This window comes from Thalassophryne amazonica, chromosome 10 (genome assembly GCF_902500255.1).
Source record: "Thalassophryne amazonica chromosome 10, fThaAma1.1, whole genome shotgun sequence".
NCBI lineage: Eukaryota > Metazoa > Chordata > Actinopteri > Batrachoidiformes > Batrachoididae > Thalassophryne > Thalassophryne amazonica.
Genome location: NC_047112.1, coordinates 45114108 through 45126327, shown reverse-complemented (window position 1 = coordinate 45126327; position 12220 = coordinate 45114108). Strand labels below are relative to the sequence as shown.

The window sequence follows — 12220 nt, the reverse complement described above, 5'->3', positions numbered from 1 at the left end:
GGGTGCCTCTCATCAGAACCCCCCCCCCCCCCCCCCCCCCTTTGTCATTTTGCTGCGTCATGATCAGTAATGTTATTTTAAAATATTGTATATTCAAAAATATGTATCAAAAATGCACAGGGACACATGCCATACGCACCTTTGACGATAAGGTTGAGGAGCTTGGCCGTGGGTTGCGCTCACTCTGAATGGAGCATGTGTACTGGCCATCGTCGGTTACATCCACCTTTTGTATCTGAAGGCTGTACTCATGATTATCTCCAATGTTGGACACGATAGACACCCGTGGATCAACAGACCACTTGTCATTCCCTGCGAATATGATGCTTGAGCGATTCAACCAGGCTCCTTTTGAGATGCCATCCAGCAGGTAGCACCTACAATGACAGGAGACACTTCAATGAGAAACAGTTTGATTCTGACAGACAACTGGGAATAGAAATATCTTTAAAAATTTAGGTGATAGCAGCTGATAGACATTATGTATGTGTTACATTTTTTGCTCTTCTGCAGGAACTGCCAGCTATTTTGCATTTTACCTTTTTATGTGATGTAAATGGCTTACTGTGTCACTGCAGATAACATTATGGTCATCAAAGGGCTTTGCACAAAAAAACATTTTAATGTCAAAGCAATGGAGGCTACACAGGAACTACTTTATTGCAAAAGAAGGAGTTTGCCTGACATTGGCCAACACGTGTCCATCCTCAATAAAATTAAACCAACTTCTTAAAATCTCAGCATCTGGTGAATGAGATTCAACATCTAGCTTCGGGACGTTTATGAATGATGCAGTAGTACTTTTTAAAGTGAAAATAATGGGAAAAAACTCTCTAAAAGGAAATCCAGTCTGTGCTGAGGACTTCTGGAAGACTAATAATGATGAATTCTGGAGCATGTTCCAACTATATTCCTACTTTTACACAGATTCACCAATTATATTCCATTTACTAAGACTCTGTTCTGCACCATTTGGATGTTATTTTTATTTTTTTGAGTCATCTGTTGTTTTGACCACTTGACTCTATATGGTTGCGTCTTTGCAAGAATTCTGTCTTTGCATGATTGACATTTCTTTACTGTACTTAACTTACGGTGCATCTGGAAAGTATTCACAATGCTTCACTTCTCTCACATTTGTTACAGCCTTATTCCAAAATTGAGTAAATTAATTTTCCCCCTCAAAATTCCTCTCACAACACCCCATAATGACAACATGAAAAAATAGAACATTTTTGCAAATTTATTAAAAAATAAGAAATTTAGAAATCACATATACATAAGTATTCACACCCTTTGCCCAGTCCTTTGTTGATGCACCTTTGGCAACAACTGTTGTGTGGGTCGCCCGAAGAGGAGGTACTGCTGGCCAACACCAGAGGGCGCCCGGCCTGTAGACGGGCTTCAGGCACCAGAGGGCGCAGTTCGCCGCCAGGAGCTTCAGGAACCCTGACAGCTGTCGCTCATCATCTCATCATGCCATCCATAAAAGCCTGGAGAAGACACCACACCCCTGCCGAGAAATCATCTGAAGCATTCAGGTAAACTCTCAGCCGTCTTTTTGCTTTGATCAGCTAAGCTTATTGTTGCAACGTATTTTGCTTCTAAGCTCGGAAAGCTGTTAATCTGTGTTCTGAGTTTGTAGACATATCCTTTGTACACTCGCAGCTTGAGGCTGAGTTTGTGGAAGTCGAGAGGAGTTGGCGTTCCCGCTCCTCACTACTGCATTAATTAGTGTGACATTGGATTCTGCACGAACTCTGAGTTGAGAAACAGGAGGTGGAGGTGTTTTCTCCCCTTTATCAAAACTCTGCTGACTGTTTACTGGGTGTGTGCTCACACACCCACTCTTGACTGTTTCTGCTTCCTGCCAGCAGTACCCGATCTGACAGCTGGAGACGGTGGCCACCTGGTGACTCGGGTCTTGGCGGCTCTGGTGTGTTCCAGATCCGTTGGCGGTGGAAATCGTGTGGGTCCCGACTCCTATCTGGACAGGCGTCTCCTATCCTCGAGCCTGCCCACACGACACCAACTGTATAATTGACCGTAGTATTGAATTGTATCTGTATCCGTTGTGCACAGTTCACAACATTAAAAGTGTTACTTTTTATTTCCATTGACCGTTCATTTACGCCCCCTGTTGTGGGTCCGTGTCATTACACTTTTACACAACAACAATAAGTCTTCTTGAATATGATGCCACAAGCTTGGTGTACTTGTCTTTGGGCAGTTTTGCCCATTCATCTTTGCAGCACCTCTCAAGCTCCATCAGGTTGGATGAAGAGCGTCGGTGCACAGCCATTCTCAGATCTCTCAACAGATGTTTGATTAGATTCAGGTCTGGGCTCTGGCTGGGCCACTCAAGGACATTCACAGAGTTGTCCTGAAGCCACTCCTTTGATATCTTGGCTGTGTGCTTATTCTTCATTCACACTGGAATGAGACCTACAAGAATATGATATTTTCTCAACTCCCACAAGTCTTGGCTGGTCTCCAGTTTGATCTGTTATTTGTGTTTACACTAAGCATGCATTTCAACTGAATTGTGTGAGTGAAATATATGTTAATATCCACGATCAATGGTGCAACCTCATGCAGAGTCAATTCAGCATCTATTATGACCAACAGGATCAGGTTGGGAGTGGGTTGGGCCCTGTGAGCGTTAAGGAGACTGATTATGAGACCCCTGTATCTTTTCACCTTTCAGACTGCTGCAAGTGTTTTAAACAGTTCAATACACTCACACATCTGTTGGAGACCGATGGAGAGTGATGGTGAGAAGGAGGGATCGTTGTTGTGACCATGGAGACCCCACTGTTATCAGCCTGCAACCCTGGTGAGAGCCAGTGAGAGTAACAGCAAGAAGAGGCCATTGTTCCGTCGCACATCGGTCATGGACTAGGTGTGTAAATGACGTGTCAGGGTCATTGTCCTACTGAAAGATGAACTGTCGCCCCAGTCTGAGGTCAAGAGGTCAAGAGCACTCTGGTGCTGGTTTTCATCCAGGATGAATCTGTTCATTGCTGCATTCATCTTTCCCTCAATCTTGACTAGTCTCCCAGTTCCTGACACTGAAAAACAACCCCACAGTGTGATGCTGTCACCACCATGCTTCAATGTAGAGATGGTGCCTTGTTTCCTTCCTGAAACCAGTCCTTAGTGAAATGAGTAGCTTCTGTCTGGTCAGTCTACCATACAGGCCTGATTGGTGGATTGCTGCAGAGACATCCTTCTGGAAGGGTCTCCTCTCTCCACAGAGGAATGCTGGAGCTCTGACAGAGTGACCATCAGGTTCTTGGTCATCTCCCTGACTAAGACTTGTCTTCCCTGTCTTAACTGAGTGATCCATTCAGTTTAGACAGGCGGCCAGCTGTAGGAAGAGTCCTGGTGGATCTGAATGTCTTCCATTTACGAATGATGGAGGTCACTGTGCCTATTGAGACCTTCAAAGCAACAGAAATGTTCCCTGTCCCCTTCCTTAGAATTTGTGCCTCGAGAAAATCCTGTGTCAGAGGTCTACAGATAATTCCTTTTGACTTCATGCTTGGTTTAAACTCCAACATGCACTGTCAACTGTGGGACCTTATATGTGGACAGGTGTGTGCCTTCCAAATCATTTCCAATCAACTGAATTTACCCCAGGTGAACTGAATTTACCCCTCGCGCTCTATGACTGTTGGGATAGGCTCCAGCCCCCGTGACCCTTAATAGAACTAAGTATTTGAAGATGTGTGTGTGTGTATTATAGGTTGTTGTGAGTAGAATTTTGAGGAAAAAATGAATTTCATCTATTTTAGAATAAGGGTGTGACATAACAAAATGTGGAAAAAGTGACGCGCTGTGAATACTTTCCTGATGCACCGTATTTCTTATTTTGTTATGGCCAAAGCAGATGCTCACCCCACTGAGTCTGGTTTACCTCAGGTTTCTTCCTGTATTAAAAAAAAAAAAAAACTCCAGAGGGAGTTGGTCTTTACCACTGTTGCTTAATGTGCTTGCTCAGGTGATGGGTAATGTTAAACCTTACCTACACTGTACACTATAAATACAATCTGACTCGAACTTGCCCTGTCCTTTGCATCTTCTTCTGTTACACCAAACAAATCCCAGTCTGTCTTCATTACATCCAAAAACCTCCTCTTTTGTCTCCCTCTATCCTGCCTGGTGGCTCCACCTTCAACATCCTTCTCCCTGTATACCCTGGGTCCCACCTCAATCTCGCCTCTCTTACATTAGTCCTATGAGTGCTGCCCCGTGTTACAATCCTTCCTCATCCAGTCCATCCTTGTCACTCCCAAAGAAAATTGCAGCATCTTCAGCTCTGCCACTTCCAGCTTTGCTGCCTGTCTTTTTGTTTGCACCACCACGTCTAAGCCATATAAAACAACTGGTCTCACTACCATCTTGTAATCTTTCTCTTTCAGTCTTGCAGTTACCCTTCTGTCACATATTGTCCTGAAACTATGTTTACCTTTGAACAAACTAAAAAGCTTTGGTGTTGCTTATATGACCCGAAACTGCTCTGAAGGTTTTGTGACTTCACTTCAGACAAAGCAGAGAGCTGGCCTCGACTTATCTTCGGGCTTGATTTCGAAATGAACCGAAAGACAGAAACATTTCTGCCTTACAGATCACTGAGCACGACATGGTATGAATGCACACTGAAGCCTTCATTCCACCTAGAGATAATCAAACAACCCCGGCTGTAAATAGGCTGTATTATTTTTGGAAGCTAAGTGTATGGGAACAAAGCATTATTAAACTGTACAACAAGAGGACTCTATGATGACAACTGGCACAAAATGTTGGTTTACTCTTCACTCTGGCAGTGGTTGGGTTTAAAAAATAAAGCCACGGCATATCTTGTCACAAAAAATGAAATACTGAATAGGAAAAGAGGCAATATAGTTTGGGTCTTTAAACGTTGTCAACATGCCATCAAGACTGCCAGTTCCAGCACTAAAGCCACCAAGGAAATCAGTTTGGCACCAACCACAAAGCTCTTTACCCTACATGCCAAGAAAATGTCTGTCAGACAAGCAAGCAGAGGACAATGGATTAGTGCTGGCTAGTCTCTCATAGACAGGCCACTACCCTAGAGGTATTATCACAAATAAGTGGTAAATAATAAAAAAAAATGGTGAGTAATGAAAACAACACCATATAGAAATCTGGGTCCAACAGACCAGTCTGTTGGTTAGCCCACTGACCGCCTGAGCAGTGGCGATGCTGACCTTATGACCAGATTTACTGAAAGAAAACCAAGCCAAGGTTCTCTTCCATTCTGTATTTCTGCCAACAAAACCTAACTACAATAGAATTTAAGGATTCCAGGGATTCAATTCCATCACAGGTTCCTTTCCTTGTCAAGACTGGTACCCATTTGCAGCTTGATGGACTGAGATGTTGTAGAAGAAGTGTCCAAGAGGTAGTTTGGTGCACACACCAGGATCCAAGCCCCAGTCTTTACAGGGTTTGTCCAACTCCTATCCCAAAGAGCAGGTGTCTTTGTAGAAAGTTAATTTTGGCAAATGCATAACTTGCAATAAAATCCTATATGGGCCTACATATTTCATAACAAAAATGGTGATTAAAAACAGAAATATGTAGGCACAAAGACCATTTTATTGCAAGTTATACATTTTTCAACATGTATCCATCAATCAAATTCTGTTCTAGTCTGTTGTTAATTTACAGAAAAGGCATTTCAAATTTAAGCCCTCCCAGAAGTGATGCCACTGAGCTGTGAAGAGCCTGTACTGTGTACTGTAACACTCTGACACTATGATATATATCAGTAACACTTTGACATAAAATGTTGTGGTTGGATTCATTTAGTTCTGGTGTAAGTTAGCTGCAGCTGTTATTGATATACATACATACACTGAGAAACAGCTTTTTTGAAATGTTGCAAATGCTGCTTACAGGGTGATGAGCCCAGCTATGACCCACTCTGGGTTTGAGGTTGTAGAACCTAGGGTTCTACAACCTTTACGGTCAAAAGAGCAATTTTTACACCATCTTTCACCAAATAAAATGAATCTGGAGCTGCAAAACATATCTGACCCTTTAAAATGAATGAATAAAGACAACACCGATTATCAGTTTTTCTATACATATATAAATTACAGTTTGTTTGTTTACTATCACATTTTAGAAAAAGTTGAGATGATATGGAAAATGTGTAGGGGGGGGGGGGGGGAAACCCACAGCAATCCTTGCGTTTCACATTTATTTCACTGCAGACACTATGAACCAAAATATTTCATGTTTTGTGTGATCAAGTTCATTTCATTTGATCATATTATGACCATCAAATAACATGTTAATTTAGATTTATTAATTACAGCACCTGTAATGATTCAGTTTTGTTCAAATCTAAATCAATTGCACTTTGATCCATTTTGTTTTGACATCACTTGGTGTGGTGGTGGGTGCTGAGTAATAACAACGCTAAAATCAGCAATCAGGCCGCTGTAGCAGCTTACACAAATGGACAATGATGACAAAGCAATAACTGCATTATGGCAGAGCTGCTCGAAGAACCAGATTGCAATTCATTCTGCTGAAATCTTTCAGTCATTTTGATTAAATTAACTAATTCACACCGGGTCTTCACTCTGTTTGCATGCTGTATCCTCAACCCCTCAAACATACACACTGTATTGTTCCTGGCACCAACTTCACAGAACTAGTCATGCAAACATATTTCAATATTTCACACTTGAATAGCTTCCATTCCAAAGTTGTGTTTTTTATTTTGGTGTTGGCACATAACACGAGCAGACTTCAACATAGAACCTTGTGTTGCCTGAAATTCATTGTTGTGAAACTAATATAAGAAACACTCAGGACATTGAAACAGCACAGAAGCATTTGTTTGCTGTTTTCTACTTCACAATGAAAGACAGAGCATAAATAAGCATGTACAGTCACAGATTAGATGTATAATGAAGAAATGTATTTGCAGTAGAGCCCGACCGATATGGATTTTTTGAGGCCGATGCCGATAACGATATTTGGATGAAAAAAATGCAGATAATTGATAAATCGGCTGATTTGCCGATAGCCGATAAATCAGCGGATCAGCTGAATGTTTCAACCTCTTAGCAGTAAACAAAAGTTTTTCATGCTAGAAATAAGGTCACAACGTAGGCTTAATAAAAAGCGTGACCGACGCAATGAAGCACATTTGACACATTACTACATAAACTGAGTTAATCACACTGAGTTGAACTGAAACGGGAGAAATGTGGGGTAAATGTAATCGCAAAGTTATTACAAACAATATCCTTATAAACTTAATTGTATGCTTCTGTCAGCCGATCAGTGCAGTGTGACAGTGAACTACGGGGGCCGGTGATGAACACATTTAAGCAGGGGTGTAAGCAGCTCTCAGTTGAATGGAGTCAGAGCTCCATCTACTGAACAAATGGTGCAAGGACATTTTAGATTGCCGACACAAACATTATTTCAGTAACTGTTCTGTTTATGAGAAATTATCGGCGTTCTATCTGCAAAATTTTGGCCAATAGTGAGTACTTTGAAAAGGGCTTATGTCGCCCGATAATATCGGCTGGCTGGTATATCGTCGGGCTCTAATTTGCAGCATAATTTTCTTGGATTTTGAGGTGTTTACTAGCATAAACAGAACATACTACAGCATTCACATCCATCTTGTTCATTAGTGTATACCATATTTACTCTATTAAACACCATGGGTGCATGAAATTTTTGAAAAGGCAGGCGTTTATTAATGACCATTTGTGTGCACATGCTGGCAAGAATGCTGTACACAGTACGGCCTTTACGGTACATACAGACATGTGCACTGCATGTAAGAGAAGCAGTGCAGACTCGAAAAAAATGTGGCAGCAGTAGCTGTATAAAAAATGGCTCTGCGTAAACATTGCTACTCTGCAGAGGTCAAGTGGAAGAGAAGAGAAGGGGAAGCACCGTGGCACTTGGATTTTTCTAGTTGCATCCGGGAGTGGTGTAGGAAAAAGGATAAGCTTGCAACCCTGATCAAAACAGCAAAACGGCTGTCTTGTGCGGGGAGGAAAGTGCGTTATCAAAACAATGAATAAGATCTAATAAAATGTTTCCATGAAAGGACAACGACAGGCATTTGCGTGACAGGGAAAAGTCTGTACGATGCACTGCGGCTGCAGCAATGAGGTAGGAATACGTCATTTTCATTTTACTCTGGTCTCTCAAGAATTCACAATTTCACGACATGCAATTTGCCGAAAAAAGTTGGGGGGGGGGGGGTGTTTGATGGGATGGGGGCCTTTGAATTGTTGTAATTACAACAATTCAAGATATAGATGTAATTACCGTATTTATACCAATAAAAGTGTTTTCATGAAGAATGAGGCCATCATATAAATGAGGGGTGGTTGAGAAGTTTTGATCCTGACGCAGAAAATGTAGGATATGGTTCTCCATCTTTTGCATTCTGAGAAACCAACATTTATCATCATTGCACCCAGTAAGTCAAAATTTCACACCCTCAAGAAATGTTTCTCTGAATGCAGAAGATGGAGAACCACAGCCTACTTTTTCTGAGCCAGGCTCAAAACTTTTCAATTGCCCCATATCAGGGCTGTGAAATGAAAATTGTGAAATCTGAGGAAAATTTGCAGGGGTCTGGGAGACACAGACCCCCAGGACGCAGAGTTCTCGGGTCCCGTGGGATCCCAGAAACCAAATTAATTTTTTTTATCTAATATATTTTCAGCATCTCCTGGAACAAAAATCTCAAAATCAGTGCATATTTAAATGACCCTGTATTCAAACTTTCATTTGAACCCTCAATGATCATGTTGAAATAACAGAATATGACGTGGAAGTAGGACCGGGAATGATTTTCCTTTTAACTGTAAACCAAATTATGCCTTAACTCAGAACAATTAAATGACATGAAATTCTTGAAGACTGAAAAGACTATAGCATTTCAAAAACCACAGCTAAAGCTTGGAGAATATTATGAAAATTGTGGTAAAATATCAATATCAAAATATCAAAGGTATAACATACCTTTATAGTAAAAAAGCCACATATTCTTCAGGAAATTCCTGTAAATCCATTCAAATCCACAGTGTCTTTTTCCCATGAAAAAAATCTACATTAATAAAAACTCATTTACATTCTTGTGTAAATTCATGTAAATCAATTCAAAGCCACAGTCTTTTTTCCAATGAAAGAAAGTCTAGATTAATGAAAAAAGTCACATAATCTTTTTCTAAAATCCTGTTTGAACAGCACAATGTTTATTTTCCAGAGAGAAAAATTCTTACCGTGTTTCCTGAGCTTACAGTCCAATTCCACGGATTGCTGTCCTTATAAGACTTTTTCAAACCATCTTTCTCGCCATCTTCTCTCTGTCTGACGTTGGTCCATGAGAGAGACATGCTGCACATTTCTTCTTTTAAAAACTTCAGAGCTCTAAAGGTTTGTGATATCCACATGCTACATTTAGCTTAAAGCTTCGTGCAGGAGCCACACAGCCTCACCGCAGCAACCAACCAGTCCCACTTTACAATTGTCGCAACAGCCAGGCTTTGAGAGACGGATTTTTCTGCTCGAAACTCCACGGATCCGAGGACACTGATTTGTATCTGTAACACACAGATCAGTGTCCACGTACTTATAAAACTTGCACAATGTCGTAAATAAAAGAACACTAGACATTTTAAAAACTCAGTGACGATCACGATTACAGAGTAAAACACTAACACCCACCCCCTTCCCCGTGATGAAATCTGTGGAATTTTGTGGATCTGCGGAGTTTTCACAGTCCTACCTTGTAGATGGGGCAGGTCCCCTCATGGAGGATGGCATGTTGCACTACCATGTCAATACAGCAGCCAAAAAGGGACATACTTCCTTTTACCTTATGCCTTTCACATTTTGCAGTGTGACCAGATGACTGAAGAAAAAAGAAGTGGAACTAGTGGTTGGTCAACAATTTACACAGTCTGCTGGTCGCGAGTGCAGGCTAACAAGTTTGACAACCCTCAATTTTTGAAGTGGAGGATTATACATATTGCTTATTACAAAAGAAGGCAAAGGAACATGAATCTCAGTCACCAAAGCTGTAAAAACATAAAGGAAAACAAACTCGTACCCAGCATTGCGCAATCTGAAACCTTACCACTAGATGACACTAAATGCTACACACTGTAGCTTTAATTAATTAGCTGTTTTATTAGATTTTTCCTGTCACAAGTGAGATTTTGCAGACTCCATCCAGTCAGAGCTCACGTGACATCAATTATGTTGCAAGGACTGTGCTAAAAATAATCACAGGGCATACACTGGTCCCAGAGCACCGCATCATTCATGCTGTGCTGCACGTCAGACAGCACTTTTTCCATTTACAGTCAATCAAAATGATACTTTAATGAGACTGGCTAGAATAGTCCACTTAAAGCAGATTGAGTCAGAAAATTTGGGCTTCACAGTGTCAATATAGCAGAACATGTGCAGAAAGATAATGCTTTTGTGTTTCTGTTAATAGCAGTGTCACTTAACCTGAAACAAGAGTTGTGAAGAGCATAATGACAGAGTGTAATCCAGCCATAAAAATGTATGAGGAAGGCCTGTGATCGAGAAGTCAGGAACAGATGTTTCATTCCTCTCTTTTTCATTTTTTGTCATACTGACACATAGAGAGAGATGCCTTGATGACTGTGCCTGCTCTACAGCCTTTAGGATGTCTCACTGCCTTCGACAGAGCTCAACTTTCCACTGCATTCTAAAGTGAGAAAATGCATTTCACACCGACACACTGAATGTCACGGCAGAAGTGCATAGAAGCTATGTGTCATCAATGTGTGAAAATTGACTTACTGCTGTGAAGGCACATTTTTTTTCCTGTCTTTTTTTTAGACTGCTAAGAGTACTTTTGCTTGATGAGTACACACTAGGGGATGACTAAAATGGTTCAGTTTAGCTAGGGTGTGATGTACAGCTTAACAGATGGAAACAAGCTTTAAAAGTGAAAAAATACCATCCTAAATCATGAATAGTCTCCCCCCCCCCCCCCCCCCCAAAAAAAAATATTGCTCCATTGATCGTTCATCCAAGTACTTTATTATTTCAGTGAAGCAAGCTTTAACAGGCACATAATAATGACAGCCTTGGCTCTACAGGCAACAGCAAAACTACCAGTCACAGTAAAGCGACAATGTTTTGATTGTCTCATCTTGTCCTCATATGTGTCAAAACATTTTTCTTTGTGCTGGAAATAGCATACAGTTTGGACTGCAAAAACACATGGGTGGTTTAGTCCATTCCAGCCAGCTTGTTTGGACAATAACTCAAAAATAAGAAATGTTATTATGCTGTAATTATAAAATAAAAAACAGCGTATAATGAGGATGAACTGATTAATTCATGGTGAGCTTTGATGCACCAGATCAATGGAAAAAGCAACTTTGCCTTGCTGACGAAATATACCACTGATGTGTCGGACACTTGCTGGATGAAGTGGATAAAGGGTTACATAAAATTACAAACAGTTACGGTATTCACCTGCAGTATTTCTGCCTCAATAGCATCTATGTGCAATAGCATGTACATTGTTTGTATTTAACTGGGAATGTTTGAATACACATAACATCACTTCATAATGTCACTGTTATTGACATTAAAGGTGGAAAACATGGCAAACAACACTCCCTCTGAGTGTATTATTATCCCAGCTTTTCTGTTCCTTGTTTTCAAATCCACACCAGCCATCCATGCAAGTTTAGGGCACCAGCCTGCAGCTGTCTAGACATTTATATCCCCAACAAACCACATTCAGAAGGTACAAAGACCTCTGTCAAACAATATGGTCAGAGTAGAACCAGCAAAAATTGGGCATTTCCAGATAGAGAGCCCTTCAAGCTGTAAACAAGCTCCATTTGGCATTTATTCTCCTCAGTGTTGATAGAGAGGTTGAGGATAAAGGTTTAGGGAGGAATGATTGAAGGGAAGTCAGTCAACCAGCTTGAGATGCTGGTTCTAAATTGTTTATAGCACCTTTCAGGTCATTGCATTAATTATGAGTTTTAATAGCTGCATGATAACAGTAGAAATCTTTGATTGGCTATCATCAAAACAACATTAAAAGCAAAAGCAAAATTAGCAAAGGTTCATGTGAGAGACTAGTTATACTATCCACACAAGCCAAACAATGAATAAGTTAGACTATATATAGCATTATTCTTAG

At 40.8% G+C, this 12220-nt stretch overlaps 1 protein-coding gene across 1 annotated transcript in view; it reads right to left on the bottom strand.

Annotated features, from left to right (window-relative positions):
* Positions 1-12220, bottom strand: part of LOC117518099 (neuronal growth regulator 1-like) — a 231640-nt gene that overhangs the window by 109 nt on the left and 219311 nt on the right. Inside the window, exon 2 of the mRNA XM_034179162.1 lies at positions 140-377. Coding sequence (XP_034035053.1) covers positions 140-377 — 238 coding nt within the window. The remainder of the gene's footprint in view (positions 1-139; positions 378-12220) is intronic.